General features: G+C 41.6%; 2 protein-coding genes across 13 annotated transcripts in view; one reads left to right on the forward strand and one right to left on the reverse strand.

The window, feature by feature from the left end:
• The first annotated feature begins 1,124 nt into the window (after window positions 1-1,124).
• LOC106952925 (E3 ubiquitin-protein ligase TRIM21-like) lies at window positions 1,125-3,880 on the forward strand. Of its 2 annotated transcripts, none has more exons than XM_015041377.1 (2): window positions 1,125-1,204; window positions 1,341-3,880. In XM_015041377.1, exon 2 carries the CDS (start codon window positions 1,375-1,377, stop codon window positions 2,986-2,988), a length of 1,614 nt encoding a protein of 537 aa, XP_014896863.1. In that variant the 5' UTR covers window positions 1,125-1,204; window positions 1,341-1,374; the 3' UTR covers window positions 2,989-3,880. The 2 variants fall into 2 exon arrangements, with proteins under 2 accessions (XP_014896863.1, XP_014896864.1); XM_015041378.1 differs by having other exon boundaries at window positions 1,161-1,204; window positions 1,366-3,880.
• Window positions 3,881-6,533: 2,653 nt separating this feature from the next.
• osbpl8 (oxysterol binding protein-like 8) overlaps window positions 6,534-18,612 on the reverse strand; it is an 88,297-nt gene continuing 76,218 nt past the window's right edge. For 7 of the 11 annotated variants that reach the window (XM_015041364.1, XM_015041365.1, XM_015041371.1 and 4 more), the window contains 20 exons: window positions 18,334-18,414; window positions 18,004-18,105; window positions 17,717-17,920; window positions 16,211-16,295; window positions 14,984-15,149; window positions 14,530-14,755; window positions 13,983-14,167; window positions 13,795-13,876; window positions 13,600-13,698; window positions 13,156-13,252; window positions 12,978-13,076; window positions 12,799-12,896; window positions 12,596-12,601; window positions 12,110-12,199; window positions 11,357-11,493; window positions 10,981-11,166; window positions 10,023-10,176; window positions 8,448-8,550; window positions 7,522-7,627; window positions 6,534-7,438 (listed from right to left, as the gene is read on the reverse strand). In XM_015041364.1, coding sequence (XP_014896850.1) covers window positions 7,309-7,438; window positions 7,522-7,627; window positions 8,448-8,550; window positions 10,023-10,176; window positions 10,981-11,166; window positions 11,357-11,493; window positions 12,110-12,199; window positions 12,596-12,601; window positions 12,799-12,896; window positions 12,978-13,076; window positions 13,156-13,252; window positions 13,600-13,698; window positions 13,795-13,876; window positions 13,983-14,167; window positions 14,530-14,755; window positions 14,984-15,149; window positions 16,211-16,295; window positions 17,717-17,920; window positions 18,004-18,105; window positions 18,334-18,414 — 2,436 coding nt within the window. In that variant the 3' untranslated portion in view covers window positions 6,534-7,308. The remainder of the gene's footprint in view (window positions 7,439-7,521; window positions 7,628-8,447; window positions 8,551-10,022; window positions 10,177-10,980; window positions 11,167-11,356; window positions 11,494-12,109; window positions 12,200-12,595; window positions 12,602-12,798; window positions 12,897-12,977; window positions 13,077-13,155; window positions 13,253-13,599; window positions 13,699-13,794; window positions 13,877-13,982; window positions 14,168-14,529; window positions 14,756-14,983; window positions 15,150-16,210; window positions 16,296-17,716; window positions 17,921-18,003; window positions 18,106-18,333; window positions 18,415-18,612) is intronic. The other 4 variants (XM_015041368.1, XM_015041375.1, XM_015041367.1 and 1 more) reach the window with 3 other exon arrangements.

An 18,612-nucleotide genomic window follows, 5' to 3' on the forward strand; every position in this document is an offset into this window, starting at 1 on the left:
ATTAAATATAACTCAATGTGGAATGCAAAACTGAACCTGGAAGAGAAATATACACTAAAACCACCCCTCTATTTCCAAGTAGCAATGGAACACAAAAAACATAAATCAGAACAGAAACTAAACAAGCTGACATTAGGATTGCTGCACAGCTGTCTGCTACAAGACATTAGAAAAGCATCAGATTAACTTTCCAATAGACAATTTCTTGTAATCTTGTTGGACAGATTATGATCTGGAAATTGCCTTTCAACATATATTCAAAAAGGTGATCATTGATACTTCCCTTACATTTAACTTAAGTTGTAATCTATAAACATTTACTTTATGCCAAAATATAGCATCTTTAAAAAGTACTCAACCACTTTGATGTTGCCCTTTTTTTGCTTTTACAAATGAATCATGATCAACCTAAATTGGCTTCACCACCCTATAATGACTATAATCTCTGTACTCTTTTTGATAAAGACAAATCAAAAGAATACGTAGATCAGGGAAGCGTGTATCTCAAGTGACTGTAGAACAAAGACACTTGTGTCTGGAAGGTCCATTCACTGGTTAATTAATCACTGCTTTGCTTAAATTAGCCTCACATGAAGGGAAATTACAACTTCGTTCATAAAACTGATCTGTGGATTTGTCCCTATGGAGCACTGTGTCATAAGGCCATTAGCAACATTCAAATGGTCAGGAAACTCCTTTACCCCACTGAGAATCTGTGATTCTTAAAAAGAAGGTGGATAAGTAGAAACCAACTTTCTAAAACACTAGAATGGGTCATCACCAGTCAGAACTAACATCCAGCATCTACTTCCAGAGAGAACAACAGGCGCTATGAAGAAGAAAAGTTCAACACTGGAAACACTGACATATTTGCTAATAAAAAGCACTTGAAGTATACAAAATGCTTTACTGTCTTCACCACATTCATAAAAACATATGATGAACATTTGCATCAACACCAAAACTGTTAAGTCATGACTGTAGATGGAGAGGAGCACAAGCTTAGCAAAAATGTTGGTGTCCTCTTTACTCCAGCAGTGACATGGGGGATTCATTGTTCTGTTTTACATAAACTCTGCAACAAGACACCAAAATCCCATTTAAGGGAGGAGATGAAACAAGAGGTGGAGTTTTAAAGGAGCAACTGGACTGTTAAAAGAGAAACAAGTGACTCACTCACTTGAAGTAGTGTTCTTAAACACAGGTGAGTAAAGCTACTCAAACCTCCTTCTAGAAGATTTTTATAGCCTCCTATACAGCTAAATTTCTTTACGAGTTCGTTTTGATGGATTTTAAAGTAATGTTACAATCTTGTGAAGAGTTACTGTTGATTTTTACAGCCCTCCCACTCCCTTTTGATTCCAGTGAGTGAACATGGCGACTGCTTCCAGTTTTCTATCCGAAGAACAGTTTCTGTGCTCCATCTGTCTGGATGTGTTCACAGATCCAGTCACCATACCATGCGGACACAACTTCTGTAAGACGTGCATCACAAAGCACTGGAACATCAGCCGCCACCAGCAGTGTCCGCTGTGTAAGGAGCAGTTTGATCTCAGACCAGCTCTGCGGATCAACACCTTCATATCCGAGATGGCTTCTCACTTCAGGAATGCCAGGAGCTTGTCAGGACAAGTATCTCCCGGCTCAGGAGGGGTTCTGTGTGATGTGTGCACCAAACCCAAGCAGAAAGCCTTTAAGTCCTGCCTGGTGTGTGCTACTGCCTATTGCCATACTCACCTGGAGCCTCATACGAGAATCGCAGTGCTGAAAAAACATAAATTGATCAATCCAGTCATAAAACTGGAGACCATGATGTGTGGGAAGCATGAGAAGCCTCTGGAGCTGTTCTGCAAGACCGATCGGAGGTGCGTGTGTCCAAGCTGTGCTGCGTCCGACCACAAGAAGCATCGGGTTGTCGCTCTGACGGAAGAGTGTAAAGAAAAGAAGAAAGAGCTGGAGAAGACCAGAGTTTGTGTTGAGCAGATGATTCAGGAGAGATTACTAAAGATGGAGCAGTTTAAGCAGTTGGTGAAGCTCAGCAAGCAGGATGCAGAGGAAGTGACAGCAGCTGTTGTGGAGGACTGTTCAGATCTCATCGATTCTGCAAGAAAAAGTCTGGATCAATTCATCGACGTGATTGTACAGAAACAGAAAGCAACAGAAGAACAGGCAGAAGGTTTCATAAAAGAGCTGGAAGAGGAAATCTCCATGCTGATGAAGAATAGATCAAAGCTGACGCAGCTGTTGCAAATCGAAGACCACTTCCATCTGCTCCAAAACACCCCAAGAATGACAGTTACTGCCAAGGACTGGACCAAGGTCAGAGTCCAGTCCTCCTGCGATGCGACGGTGAGGATGGCTGCAGTTCAACTGGAGACGATCAGAACAGAGATGAAGAAGCTCTGCGCTCGCATTGAACTTGCGAGAGTCCGGCTGTATGGAGTGGACGTGACTCTGGATCCAAATACTGCAAACCCCTATCTGGTGATGTCCGACGATGGGAAAACTGTACGATGCAGTGATGTTACACAGGTTCTCCCAGACAAGCCAGAGAGATTGTCAGCCTTTGGAGTCTTGGGAAAGCAAAGTTTCACCTCAGGAAGATTTTACTACGAAGTTGAAGTAAAAGGGAAAACTAAATGGGAATTAGGAGTGGTCCGAGAGTCTATTGACAGGAAGGGTGAGAACGCTATTTGCCCTGAAAACGGCTACTGGGCTGTATGGTTAAGAAACGGCCATTACAGAGCTCTTACCGGGCCCTCTGTGCCTCTGGTTTTGGTGTCTGAGCCCCAGAAGGTGGGGGTTTTTGTGGATTACGACGAGGGTCTAGTTTCCTTTTATGATGCTGAGTCAGCACATCTCATCTTCTCCTTTACTAGCTGCAACTTCAGTGAGAAACTCTATCCTTACTTCAGTCCCTGTCCGAGTGACGGTGGCAAAAACTCAGCCCCTCTGATCATTTCCAGCATCAGCCACACATTAAACTGATCGCCCAAATGCAGTCACGTATCACTTTAAGAAAATATTTTGGATTTACTCAGGTTATATTTGATGTAAAAATGTATTGATCTGAGACATTTAAGTGATAAATGAAAAGCAAAAACAGAAGAAATCTGTAATAGGGACAAGAGAGCAGAGAATAAACTGAATAGCTTTTGGCTGAACCTCATTTCTAATCATTTTCTACATCTAGTTCTACCCTTTATTGGTAGTATTACAGTCCATTACTCCTCCTCCCTCCTCCAGACAGAGTATGAACTGATATCAAATGTTTAACTGTTATCTGAGAGGTACAGAAAGGACAGCTCTAATTTAACAACCTTTGTCAATGTCCTTGGGTGGAGAACTGACAACAGGGACAGCCGGCTGATGGAAACAATAAGTTGAGGTAAACTAGTGAGGTCCAACCCCACTTTGAGCTGAATACACCTGATCTAATCCAATAATTCTAGATATTTCTGGAGATTTCTTGAGTACATTTGAAATGGTTTCAGATTATTTTTAATCCCAAATAATACAAAATGTTCCAGAGGTACATGAAATGTGTAAACACAATAATTTATTTGTGAGACTTTAAATAAATGTGGAATATCAATGTATAGTGATAGATGAGTGTGTGAATATCAGCAGCTTGAACATTACTGAAAAGATCAAGTCACTGAAGAAAGGATCTCTGGTGCCCTCTGGTGGTGGTTTAGATTTATTAACAAAACCTAATAGCAGTTGTGAAGATGAAACGATTTAAAACCTTGTTATACCTTGATATTAGTGGCTGGCAAGCTTTAAAGGAAAATGGACATTTTAAGAATTTCTTATTTGATTTTTGTTTGTTTCATCAGCAAATTTAACAAAAAAATTCAAGTTTTCACTTGACCAGTGATAGGACCACATCTAAATTATTTTTTTTAAAGATATCAAAGGATTAGGCCATGGAATAACATCTTTGCCTCAACTTTATTCACATAAAAAATAAATCTGGGAATATCTTGCATAGATTTGGTAATTCTGCATTTTTAATCTGAATCTACTAAACTAAACACACACACAACAGAATGAAGTATGTAATTTGTTTTTATTGTGTTACATGTGACCATAAACTTCAGAGAAGTTACAGTTTCCATGGAGATACAGTAAATATATTCAATTACTTGAATAGGAAAAAGGTGTGTGATGCGTGTGTGGGGAAGTGAGTCGCCCCAGTTCGGATAGTCCCGCGTGTCTGTTATTAACGTGAAGTGGAATAAAAACGAGCGTGTGCATTTTGCAAAATAAAACAAACAAACATTAAATATGACAAAAGAACAGTCACCTAAAACTATGAGCTGAAAAACAAATGTTCAACATAAACCCACATACAAAAGAGGAATAAATAAAACGATATTTCACAGACACGGCAACGACGACGTACAGTAAAGATGGCCGCTTCCCTCCACGTTTTGTGTGTTGAAGACAAGGGAGCGAGGGAGACGGGAAGGAAAACTGCCTGCACTCTTCCTCCTGTGGCAGGGGATCGGCCTTCGGGAATCTACGGGCGGCGGGTGTCTACCTGTGGAGTCAGACTTCATATGGCACCGTCCACACTACAACTCTACAGTAAACCCAACCACAGTCCAAGTCCAAATTCAGACTATACCTTCTGTTGCACCCTGCCCACGCCACCTCCTTTAAGCTACAACTTCACCCCATGTCTGACTCTAAAAGGCACTGGTATGTACTTATTTCCACACATTCTACCTTCTCAGGCAATGAGGACGCACGGGAAAAAACAAACACACATACACTCGGGCCAGCCGGGTAACTTCCAGGGGTACAGCTGGCTCCTACGAACGCTACCGGTCTCTGTTGTCCCGAAGCTTCCATCGCTTAACAGTCTGCTGACGGCGGAGGCAATCGGATATATGTAAACGTCGACAAGGCTAACATCATAACAGGCGAAGACATGAATAAAAACACAGTAAAACAGTGCTGCTAAACTTACCAGGATGTTCGCCAACTAGTAAAACCCAAACAGGAGGAGGAAAACGGTTTGTGCACACAGTGAGAGTGTCCGGGTGCCGCTCCGGAGGCGCCGTCGCCCACCCGGATTATTTACACAGTGACTCCAACCGACTTCTACTCTAACACACAAAGAGTTTGGCTGCACGTTTTTGTACATTTGGAATGCTCTTAACATGGCGACGGTTAGAAAAAGGTCTACAAGTCTACGCGCTCCGACGAGGAGCCTCAGAACAGAGTCTATTCTAGGTTACATATTGAAACTTTGAGGCTCAAATGCGCTGGAGGAAGTGACTGATACTCTTTATCGGATCTGCAGCGGAGCTGCTGCAGTCAGGCAGTGAAGTTCGAACAAAGTGTTGAGCTTTGATTTGTCTACTCGGAGCCTATTTTTGCCATATGCTTCTATTTCACTAGTTCCCCACCAATCCAGTTCACATGTTGCTGCTGGTGCTTGCTTGGCATTTGCTTTTAACTGAAGCACCACAAGAATAAATAAATAAGTTATATTGTGGCAAAGTTATTTACTAGAGGACACCAGCAGTTGGATATTTCATTTATATTTTATATAAAAATTACATGGTGGAAATAATATATATTGTATTATTGTCATTACCCTCATCTTTAGCACAGATCCTGTACCACTTAAATTAGGACTTTAACAATTTACACGACTTTGCGTGCAGACACTGCTCTCTGTGGTAAATACAGATTTATCATTCATTTTCTGTCATCTCTAACAGTTAACCAATTAACCAAACTGAAATATGGAAAAAGTTAAAATAGTGTCGACTTAAACCAACAAGAAGCATGCTAACATCAGCTTACCACGCTAAAACTGATCGGCCTGCATATAAACATTAGTACCGCAACATTCAGATTTGTATTTAGAAACAAATGATAAAATCATGAAGGTTTAAATGAATTGGATGAGTAACCAATTATATCAGGACACCTGGTTGACGATAACGAGACGAATGACGTGCTTTGGCTCGTATTTGTTGGATTATCTATAGAGCCAGTTAAAAACCGGCTACAGCACCAGACGTAGTTCAACACTAGAACCGGATTGGTGGAAACATTGTTAATAAGTATAATAATAAACGGCACCCTTTCAAACTTAGATGTGAGGTTTTTATACTTAAGTTGTTAAAGAGATGTTAAAATAGTGAGGATAAAAAAAAAAAACAATCATTCGTTCTCACTCTAAGTTTGATTTGAAGAAACTAGGCTTAAGAGACAGAGTGCCGTTCTAAGATTCTTTATTACTAATCTCTACCAGAAGGTCGTCTAGCTTAAATTAGGACAGTAAAAGGGCAGTGGTCACTGGGGTGTTTTTTTATTTTATTTTTTTATTTTATTTTTTTTTTCTTGATTAGAGCATCAGTATGTCTCAATGCTGAGTCGATACCAAAGTGAATGTCCCACATTTCCAGTGCATTTGTGCCGTAAGACAAAAATGGTCTCCAAAGGGTTAAAGTTCGCTACTTACATTATACACATAGGATGTGTCAAATGTGATCTATTTTCTTTTTTTCTCTCTAAACAACGACTTTGTATGCAAAAAGCGGAGGTCTATAGCTTCTCTTCCTTTTGTCCCTTGTGTTATTCTCACTGTCTTCTATTTCCAGATGTGGAATCGAGGGTGAATGTAAGAGGATCTGATCATATAAAAATAAAAGTTGCACACATTGGACCACTTTGTTTTTCTTTCCCTTTTTTTTTCCCATCACGTTGAGTTTTCTGTTCTGAGCAGGCTTCAGTTAAACACAAGATGAGATAGGAAAACAGAAAAGAAGCACTAAAATTAAAGGGATCTCATGTGCGTGTGTTACAATCTGACCTGTGGTCCTTGTTTTTGTGTTAGAAGCTTCCCTGTCGTTTGAGGTGAAATGTGAAACATCAGAGTAGCATCACTCCGTTTAAAAAAAAAGCAAAAATAATGAAACAGCTAATAAAAAACGGCTGCCGTCTTTGCCTTTAACATCAAGGCATTAAAAAAAAAAAAAAAAAAAAAAAAAAACAAAGAAAAAAAAAAACCCGAGGCAGTCCAGCCTTTTATTCCATGTGAAATCCCTTCACCGCTGTTCCCCTCTCTTTGAAATCCATGCATCTCCGCGGAGATTTAGAATGATGATGTTTGCGAATAAATACGATAAAAACGGTCTCTTTCCGAGTTCTTCTGCTTTTCCACAACACAAAGATATGGGTTTGTTAAGCGGAGAGAAGGAGGGAGCTGGAGGTCAGCTCGTCTAAAAATCTCCGGTGTGTGTGTGTGAGAGAGAGTGAGTTCAGGTTGAGGCCTTGTGGCTGCTACTTGAAAATGTAGTTGATGAGAACCTGAAGGACGACGAGGCAGGCGATGATGACGTAGTCCCGCTGCTGGAGGAAGGACGTGTTCTCCGCCCGGCTCTCTGAACGCATCCGCAGCGCCACCACGTTCCTTTACAACAACAGACAGGGACGTTTAACGGGCGCGGCATCGGGACGCGTTTGCAGCACGGGACGAGTCGAGCTCTTCCTCACCTGTTAATGTCCTCCTGCGTCTGCTTTATGGAGTTGATGGCACTTTGAAGTTCGCTGAGGTCTGCACCCTTTTTTCTCAGCCGACAGTTATGCTTGCTTTTGTGTCCTGCAACAAAAAAATAAAAATAAATTGGCGGTTTTGTCATTATCAGGGTACCGACTAATATTTCATACATTTAGTGATGGAAAACGTGCCCACAGCATCATGCTGCCACTGCTTAATGGGTTAAGGAGCATCTGCAAAGTATTCAAAGTGTTATTTATTTGTATTTTAATTTTAATAGGTTTTTTTTCTCCATATAGACCTATCTATGTTTTAAATAAAGTTGTTTATGATGTTGTTAACCCATTTTGTTATGTTATGTCCTTATTTTCAAATGTATTAAATACACTTTTCTCTCAAAATTCAACACGGCGTGCAATAAAAAAGTGACATTTTTGATAACTTGTTAAAATTGAGAAACAAAACATACAGAAAAAAAAGTAAAGTATTAACAGCTTTTATTCTACGCTCTGTTGAAACGCCTTTGATGGCAAACAGCCTCTGGTCTTCTTGGGCGAGTCTAAAAGATTTGAATGTTTTGGAGTAATTTCAACATTCTTCATAAACTTTTGCTTCAGTCCACAACTTATTATTTGTCTTACCTTTAATTTTTTTTTGTACCTGTGTGCCCTTTACTTCACTGATGATAACCATTAATTTGACCACTGTGGTACAAATTTCACTCTGTTCTATGATGTGAAGCTTTTTCAGTGCTGCCCATTATGCAAACTTCATGTATTTCTGTTTAGAATCCATTTTACAAGTTCAGAAAATGCTAAAAAAAGGCCAAGGAAATCCTAAAAGAAGTCCGCTGAGCGGTATAATTCCATTCCGTTCACATAGCTGTGTTTGCATATGGACATGCTCGATGAGGCTCACTCACGTTCGCTCCCCGATGAGTCATGGTGATCAGGTTCTGGTGAGGAGCAGCCGCTCTCCAGGCTCTTGGGGTTGTCGCTCTTGTGTGTTCTCTTTGGCACCGTTACCTGATCAGCCATTCGCAGATGGACACACAAACAAACAAACACATGTGATAAACAGTTGGAACGTTATCAGCCAGCAAAAAGCAGATAAAAACACACATAAAAGGGCAAAAAGAAAGAGAATAAACAGCGTTAAAAATTGGGATTCTCGTGCAGGAAACTCCACCGGTGTCGGCGGATAGCGGCGGCGAAGTGACACATGCTGGTGTGTTAGTGCGATGATAGCAACACACAGCTAGCACTCAAAAGTAAACAACCAGGGGAGAGTTGGAACACAGAATCTGTTTGTAGTAATGAGGGCAAACTTGCAAACAGCTTTAATTAAATATTTTAGTTAAAATCTGATAAGAAACTCCTTAATTTAAGTTTTTTTTTATTAGTAAAAACACAATTTTACAAAAAAAAAACAACAAAAAATTACTTGTCAAAACTGACAGCCAGTTGAGGTCCAAGGTTTTCGCATTATGCAGGCCAGTAAAAAGTTTTCATAAAAACAAAACCAGCGAGGGAAAAGGAAGTAGATCAGTTATGCCAGCTTGACTTTGACAACGTTAATATGTGTATGTGCTGCAGAATTTTGTGCGTTTCAGTTCAGAAAAAAAAAAGAAAAAAAAGGCAAACCACACACCAACTCTCTGACAGATCATCAGTAGAGCAAGTGTTTAAATTAGCTGATCAATCACCGCTGGGTTCAGTTGATCACTGATTAATAATTGCAAAATAAACATCGAGCCTGAAAACGTAAGACCATAACGGACTGAATGTTCCGCTCTTCGAGTGGGGAATGTTTTTTGGTGTTGAATCCTGGATCATTTAAATATAACCTCAGCTCTGCTGGTTGCTGTGGCAACGGGTCTGCGTGTAGCGTGAAGCCGACGCAGAGCGAGAACGAAGCAGAATATGAGTGGTTTATTCTTCAGCGGGTTTTTTTCTGCGTTATTTTTCCTTTGCCATGGCGCACTGCGCTGAGTTAATAACACTTACATCTCCAGTTTCATTTTGTTAACAGAACTCTACTACAGCAGTGCGGCTATGGATGGTGAGTAAAAGGATCGTCTTTTTCCCCTCCAGCGTTTGTGCTCATGCGTGAACTTTTTGGATGTAAACAACAACAGTTAGCGTGTCTGCAACACTGGCTCATACTGGTTGTTGCATCTGATTACTACTAAACACTGAGCATTTTTCCGCCTTCTAAAATTAATTTAAACTACTCTAAGCGTTAGTGTTTGATGAGTCATGCAGACACAACAATGAAACAATGAGGGCGACAGAGCAGCCGGTGTAAGACAAAAAGTTTTAAATAATGGATTTAAAAAAAACAAACAAACAAAGAGGCACACAAGAGTCCAGGCTTATGATGGCGGCAGCGGACAGGTGGTGGCACAAAGAGATGAAGCGACAATGGAGGCGGTGCGCCGGCTGATGCGTGAAGGACGGATGAGGCGGTGGCATGCTTCGTCACCGGGACAACGTACCTGGCACTTGCAATTGTCCCTCCGCGGCCCCTGGTTACTCAGACTAATAAGACTGCCAGAACGTACCATAGGGGTGCGGTGTCGGACCTTGGTCTGGATGCAGCCGTCTTTCTCAAACTGAATCAGGTCGTTGAGCGGATCCCACGGCCTGGTGCTGAGGAAACACACAAACCGAAGAAATGAGAAGGCAAAAGAAGAGGGACAGAATCTGTTCTTTAAGTTTCTAAACTGGAGTACTTCTAACAAGCTTTCAAGTGCTGTTGGTTCTTATTATGAATGAAACTAACTTTCTGTTTTCCAGAAATGACTCCCATACTTCTATGGTGTTCCTATTTCTACCCGACCTTACAGAGAGAGAACTACTTGTATGTTTGGCTGGACGAACGGCTTGACACCCAGGAGTGTTTTTTTGCAACATGGCAGAACTGTGTTATTAGTTTACACCTTTGTCATGACATATTCTTCAGAGTACATTAAAGCTTAATTCTCACAGGGAGAGTGAAAATACTGTCTTCTAAATAATCTTCTTTATAAGTAATAGTATATATTGTTTATGTAGTTCAATATAAATGTTGAAGTCATACATTAAGCATTAATCAAAAGGGACAAGCAAACTAAAGGTCAGATAAAATAAAATAAAAAAAACCAACACAATCTTCCTTTGATCATGATAACTCTGCAGTTACAGTAGCCACCAGAAGGTGGCAGCCTTGCACTTTGCTAAGAAAAAACAAAGAAGCAAATGGTAATAATTTTAAAAGAAATCCATTAAGGTTTGATGACTTTTTTTTAGTAACTACTTTTTAAAGCTACATTCAAAATGCCTCATAACTGTAAAACACTTAGATGCTAAAAGTCAAAGTTTAGAAACATTTTTTGGCCTTGCAGTGGTGAATCTGGGCGCACCCATCTGAAGTCTAATCTGGCTGGTGTGCAGGGCCACAGAGGAGCCACTCACTCGGCATATCTGTAATGCCACTCTCCGGTGATGGGGTCCTGCTCGAACAGGGCGGGGATCCAATCCTCGCATTTGGTTTTGCGCTCCCGGGCCGCCTTCCTCTGAGCTTCCTCCAGGATGAACTTCTCGTTGGTGGCCTCCGTCTGGTCCTTGTTGTTGATCGCTCGAGTCACGTGCTGCCACAGCCTGGACGGTCATAAAAACATTACAACCTGTTTGGATATTCCTCACGTTTGTCCTTTCATTCAAATAGTCTGGAAATGTTAAAAAGCAGAACTCTAGTGTAGAAGGGATTAGGATTATCCAAAGACAGTGGAGGATGAATTCTTATTCTTAAGAATTCTTATTTATGTTCATTAAATAAACCAAAGTGCACCTTTCTGACTCGAAGTCCCCCTGCTCTTCAGGTGGGACTGTGTAGCGCGTCAGCCTGTTCTGCCTCAGCTCCGGCGTCGGGTCCCAGAACGTATCCATCGTCCCCGTTTTTTTGTCGTTGATGAAGATCTCACTGTCCTGTGAGAGGAAAGTCAAACACAGTCATTAGCTGTGTTTCCATTAACCATATAATTGTTCAAATTGGAATTACGAAAATCATTTTGCTTAATACAACAATGTAGAAAAAAAGAAAAAAAAAAGTTTTTCGGTAACACTTTTTTTGCATGACACGAGTTATTTGACTATCAACCAGATGTTACTGCTGGCGGAAACGACAAACAAGACAACAGGAAGTGTTAGAAGGATGTTTTTTAAAAACTTATCCTTAATAAGTATAAGTTTTTTAAAAACTACTACAGTACTGATGATAAGTACATACAGTACTCTCATCAGTACTGTTTGTTCACAAGATTGTTTATCCTGTGAACAAACAATCACGTGTGATTTTAATTGCGTGTCTTATTTAACGGAAAACGCAATTGCAAAATTGTGTTTTGTTCGACATTAGCGAAATACTGACAAAGTTAGCTCGTGAAGCTATGATTTGTTCACTACTTCCTCTCAAATCTTTGTCTACAGCCTTACAAAACAACAGAAATCTAAATAAACACATTCAAGCTACTAAAACAAAATGAATATTACAAGCAAGAAAAAACATACTTGGTGTTATTTAGAACAATAGGTGGAGTCATACCCAGTGTCCCTCTAGAGTAGCCAGGACCTCCTTTCCCAGCTTGATCTTCCCAGAGATCTGGTTGACACAATCGCTGCTGCCCAGAAACGGCTAAAAAAGACAAGCAAGACGAGGGACAAGAGGCGAAGGGGACGTAAGAGGAATCAAGGACGAGGGAGGACAGGACACAAAATGGAGGACAAGCACAGGACAGTAAAACCAGAGCGAAGAAATGGACTGTTGTTACTTTGAAGAAACATTTTATAATGATTTTTTATCTTTTAAATCGAATTTCTTTAAATATTTACCGATGCTCCTTGAGAAGAGATTCATAATCTGACAAGAAATCCTGCTGATCTGCCCTGTTAACCGCATTTTTAGTTAATTAGATTTTAAAATGTTTTTTTCTTCTATTGAAGCTCTCCGATCAGACTCACTGTTTTGGAATAAACGATTGATAGGAATAAACCGCTTGCACTAAAGTCAGCTATCCTGTCCTGCACATACCTGCCGCTGGTTCATGACAGGGTAAAGCAGTTGGTAATGGTGGGGTTGGAGTTGGGTTATAGGGTTGGGTAAAGAGGTGGGACGGGTGGAAATGTTGACGGAGGAGCGAGACAATCGGAGACATCGCATAAGAAACATTTCTGCTCCTTTTACACTGACCATCTCCCACTCTACGATGACCGCCACAAGTCTTGCAAACGTACCTTCAGTTTGAACTCGAGCTGAGAGCTGTAGCCCGTTTTCTCACACGCAATGGTGATCTGACCTCCCAGCTCCAAGGTCATGGTTCCGTACAGAATGCCTTTGATATAAAAACATGTTCCAGTCAATACAGATCAACTAGATGTGAAGTTAAACAAAGGTTTGTGGCGTGCGCTCTGACCTTTACAGTGAGCGTAGGGCATGTTCATAACGTAGTCCTCCCCTCGGTTGAGGAAGGTGAGCCGAGCCTCTCCGTCTAAAATGGCTGACAGGGAGTTTCCTGGAATGGGAGTGGAAACTCATCAGTGCTCTGAGAATGTTAACGAGGCGAGAATTAAGACGGCTGAGGTCGTTTGTACCGTAGAACTTGGACTTGGCGAGGATGCTGCCGCTGAGGCAGAACCCGTCTTTCCTGTTGCTGACGTAGAAGGCCGACACTGGCGGATGGTGAGAGACCTGAGAAGAGAAGGTTTTTACCCACAAGGCAACTTTGATTTGGCTGTACACTTCCTTCCTTTAGGTCCCAAAATGGTGCATTTTACAAAAGAGTCATGAAAATTCAACATTTCTCTTCATCTTTCACTGCTTGTAATCTATTGAACAACTTCAGACCTACCCATAGATAGAAAGTTTTTCAGATATAGTCACCTTGCCAAAATAATGGTTGCAGATGACTGAAACTTGGACAAGTCTAATTTATGGAAGTTAACAATGAATCATTTCAACCAGCCAATGAATGTGATACTCATCCCAATGTAAACCTCTCATCAGTACTGTATGTAAGCTGCTGGTGGTGCTGGTACCTGTTCTGCGATGTAAAAAGTCTTGCTGTTGGTCTTCTGATGGAGCCACATGCACCGGTACGTCTCTCCAATGATGGGGTTGTATGGCTTCTTCAACCCCTGTGGATTAAAGCAAAAACATGATTCATCAGAGCAAAATAAATACAAAAAAATAAAAAAATACACATAACTCATCGTGAAGTGAGTCAAACTGACCTGTGGCTTTTTGTAAAATCCAGAGATGTACCATTTCACCACCTTCTTCATCCGGTTGTAGGCATTCTCTTCAATTGCAGCTCTGGAACGAGAAACATCGACTTCTTACCTGAGCCATGTTGTCATAACAACCGCGTCTTCTCCATTGACAGTGCATTTATTGAACGGAAAACACAGGAAGCTCTTACTCGGACAGGAAGTCTGCGTGGTAGTAGTAGTCGGACAGCTTGTCCAGGAAGGACCTCGGCTCCAGGACGAAGGTGGGCAGGACGACCTTGGACAGATCCATGCCTGGACGCACCTGCTTCAGCAGAGTCCAGATCAGAGACTTGTTCTCCTCGGATACGGTCTCCGTCTGTGCAGCCTCGCCGGCCTGAAATGGAGCAAGTCGACGACGTTAGCTAAAACATGCACAACCTGTACTGTGCCAACACTAAATCCCACTGAGGCTGCTGAGTCTCTCGTCAATGTGAAGGTTTCATTGAGCTTACTCCAAGTGTTTCATTTGTACGCTGATAGACTCTCAGAATGGAAATGAGAGTTGGCACTTTCACACTTGCCATCAACTCACTGGAGTCTCTCAGACAGAGCGAATTGCAGATATTATGATCACAAACTGACATGCTGCATAGAAACATTAAAAAGAAGTCTTTGTATGATTCTGCAGTTCAAGACTGAGATGAAAATGGTTGAAATCCTTTAAGGATATAATGAAAGTTTAATGTAAAGCCGTACCTCCCCCAGCTCTTCGTGCGACTGCTCCATGTACGGGGTTTCCCGCAGGTGCTCATTGGGGTCCATTTCGATGTACGAGTCGTCCTGGCGCTCTGACGTGTCGCTGTCGCTCTCCTCGCTCTTCTCCAGGCCCTCGGGGTCCGACTCCTCGTGGTCCTGTTCGCCCTCCCGGTCTGACTTGTCCGAGTACAGGTCCGGGTCTTTTAGGTGGTCGCCGTCGTTGAACCTGAGATGAGACGGTTCGGGTGCGAAGGGAAACAGATTCGCCAAGTCAATAATCAATAAGTGGATCCCCTGGATTCTTTCCTAACTACCTGTCAAGGATAAACGTTTTTCAAACTATTTTGCCAGCACATAAGTGCAGACTAAAACTGATTATTTGTTGTGAAGCCAACTCTATATGCGTCTCTCTGACTAGCAGTGTAGGTCGTGTGCGCTAACTGGTGCTGCTCACTGGAAGCCTTGCATGTTGTGGGCTCTGAGGAGGCTGTAGAAGTTAATGGAGTGCTCTCCACCGGTGGACACGGTGCTCATGTCCTCCTTCCCCTCCCGGATCATGGTCCTCTTCAGCAGGCTGGAGCACTTCAGGGCCAGCTCCAAGGCGTCCATCCAGCATCGACCTGAGTGAAACCGGCCCAATTACACACCCACACGTCAGGAACAAAACCGCACAAGGTGCTACACTAAAAAAAGAAACTTAACTTTGGATTATCGTAACTCGAATAGATGTCTTTTATGTCCCTTCCTGGGACAGTTTTCCTCAATACGGGATTGTGGAATACGTGGAATGTAAAGGTTTAACAAATGCAAAATAGAGGTGTGTGACCAGAGGAATTAGTTGTTCTTCACAATCAGATGAAAACAATTGCATGATGGGCAATGAACCTTAGTGGTTGAAATACTGTTCCAGTTTGACTCATTCCAGCACCATGGAGAGAGACTCTGGAGCAAGACGGAACAGCTCTCCATGTGTCAGCACCATGGACAGCGCAATAAATGCTACGATTCCTCCTGTTTTCTCTAAACCCCTAGAGAGTTTGCACTAAAACATCATTAAATGTAGGTATTTTGGGTAAATCCTTAATGAGGTTAGTTAGTCTGAAAAAAGACATTTTCTTGCATTTTGTGATGTTTTTAAAGCATCTATTTTCCCACACTCACTCACATAAAAGTCCCATTTAAATGCACTGAAGTTTGAGGTTCTGACAAAACAAAATGAGCAAAAGTTAAAGCGGTGTGAAGACTTTTGCAAATGACTGTATGGATTTACTTAGAGCACAGACGTATTTACTCTAAGCTTGGCTCATGATAAATTTTGCAGGACGATAAATTGTCCCTGAAATTATTGCGATAAACAACAATCCTGTAGTTTTGAGAGCTTTTTCAACTAATATAAAAATAATGGCAAACATTAGCAAGTTCCAATAAACTTTCATTTTGCACATAACACTGCACACTGCCACTGGAAGACAAATATCTACAGCAAAATTGCTGAAAACAAAATTGTGTATCAAAAAATATGAAATCCCCAGAATGGAAATTATTCAGCTAATTTTAATTCATCATGCGATTACTTGATTCATTTCTTAATGCTGCTGAAGACAGCATTGGGTCGAGTCGGTCAGTTTTACTTTAGCGGTGGAGTCAGAGATTGATGTGTGAATGACAGTCCGTCTCTCACCATCAGACTCTGATGCGGCGCGGAAGATGAGGTGGCTGCTGGGTAACGGCTGCGTGATGGAGCCCACCGCCTCTCCTTTAGGACCCTGAGGACAGAAAAGGACAGCGTGTTGAAAACAATTACAGAGCTCCAGGCTGTCATGACGGACCACGTCACTTCTGAGATCCAGGCGCCGACTCTTTGACAGATTCTCATTTCAGTTAATATGTTTTCACTACTTTCCGTTTAATTAATTCGATCCTAAATACGAACCACAGTGGATGTGTCAATTATGCAAACATGAGAGGGCTCAGAGTGGGCAGATGCAGGATAAGTGAGAAGCTAAATTTGGTAGTGCGGCTAATGAACAGCGGAGCAGGGCAGCTCTCTTCAGAACGAGAAAAAAACAAAACAAAAAAAACAAAAAATGCTGGAGAGCTTTCATGGTCAGTGATGAATAAGTAATTATAGCTGGAGTGGCCCCATTGAGAGCCGGGGACTAAGGAACAAAGGGAGCGCGTGGGCTGCCAAATATGAAAATGGCTTCCTGGACAAATCATTTTCTTTTGTCTGTCCTAAATTACAGCAGGATGCTCTCATAATTATGACTTAATATCCACATCTGGGTTTCAAATCGTAACCAGGTTTCTTTCTTCTTTTTTTTTTTTTTTCCCCTCTGGAGGTGGACAAACAGGAGGACGTTTTATTTATGGTTTTTCCACTTGAAAACTTTCTCCCACCTCTTAGAATTGTCAGAAACAAACGCTTCCGGTGGATAAAATTTTGACTATATAGAAAAAGCACTTCAGAAGTGTTAGTAGGCAAGACGGAGGAAGTGTCATGCTGTGGGCCTGTTCCATAAGAACCTGATTGTTAAAGCAGCATCATTAAAGGGGCAGTATTATGTGTTTTCCAGGTACATATAGCCATTTTAATAACACAATCAAGTAATTATGTTAACTTCAGTTGTTATACAAAATGCTGTGTATATCAAACATGACTTAAAATAAACTTTACTTCCTAATTGAACGTGTTGAATTGGGCCTCTGTCTCTTTAAAATTTCCTGCTCTTTCTGAAACTCCTTTAGGAAGTTATCATAAAACGGCTCCTCTATTAACCCTTTAACAACATTTTTTACCAGTATTTCACTTAGCAGTGGCTCGTAAATGAGAGCAGCAGCAGTGCAGTTCCACCAGGTGTTTGCTAATTGCTGCTGGCTAGTCTGAAGGAGCTGAGTGAGGGAATGAGGCAGAAGCTTCGTTGTTTGCTACATCCACCCCGGCGTTTTGCACAGCTGACTGGTTGCCCTTGAGATTAAGAGGTTTCTCAAATACACATGAATGAATCATGGCAACAATCCATGTACGTTTTTGAAGAGGGAATAGCATTAAAACAAGACATAAAGCTTCAAAAAAGGTGATTTTACACAATACTGCCCCTTTAACTCTTGGAAATAAAATATTTTTTTAGTATAAAAAATAGTTTGAATCTATCAGAAGTTATGTGCATTTCCTGGGTGTTCTGACCTTCACCGCCCAGATGGATTGCTCCAGCGGGTGAAAGAGCTTGAAGCAGAAGCCGTCCTTCTTGGACGGCCTCTCGATGAGCTCGCAGGCGTTCAGCAGCACCGTTCCCACCCACTGGCCGTTTTTGTTAGTCTTATATATGAGGAGGACCCCCGGCTTCAGCACGCACCACAGCTTGGTCCAGCTCTTCAGCGTGCCTCGGATCTGCAGACGGAAACGTGTCAACCTGAAGCCTGTTCTGCTTCGATGGAAAGACGGAGGGGGGGAAAAAGGTGAGGCGGCCCCACCTTCAGCCAGTCGGCCATGACGATAACAGAAGGGTCTGTGATGGTGCTAAGCAGCTCCTTGGTCGCCCTCTTCTTTTCTTCTCTGTAGTTCTTCTTCTGCACCTGCAGAGAAAAAGAACGCATTCAATTTGATGTATTTGTTGTTTGTTTCACACATTATGACACCGTGGCACAATCTGAACTTGTGAGAACAAGTGTCGGATGTGAAATAAGAACAAACGTTCCCTGATTATACAAGACACACCCTGAATGAAAGCCGACTTTTACAGGCAGCCTCTGAGAATTAGTATCCAGATATGTGGGACTTAAGCTGCTTTAGAGCGTTCTCACCTTGAGGGACTCCTTCTTGGTGAGCTTTCCGCCAGACGCTGGCACATCCTTATCTGAGCCATTGTACAGCTTGGTTTCAGACTTGGAAAAAAAAGAAAAAGAAAACATAACATGTTTATCTCAGAAGACATCCCATCTGCTTCTGTACAGTTTCTGCAATTCCATAAAACATTGGTGGGTTTCTGTAAACCGTTCTGAAAATGATGCATGTTTTTACATTTTCCTATAGTAAAAGTCTAAATGCTATCTTTATTTTTGAACAAAATCATTTGTAAAAAA

Source organism: Poecilia latipinna, unplaced genomic scaffold (genome assembly GCF_001443285.1).
Source record: "Poecilia latipinna isolate Pla-1442-1.1 unplaced genomic scaffold, P_latipinna-1.0 Scaffold548, whole genome shotgun sequence".
Lineage (NCBI taxonomy): Eukaryota > Metazoa > Chordata > Actinopteri > Cyprinodontiformes > Poeciliidae > Poecilia > Poecilia latipinna.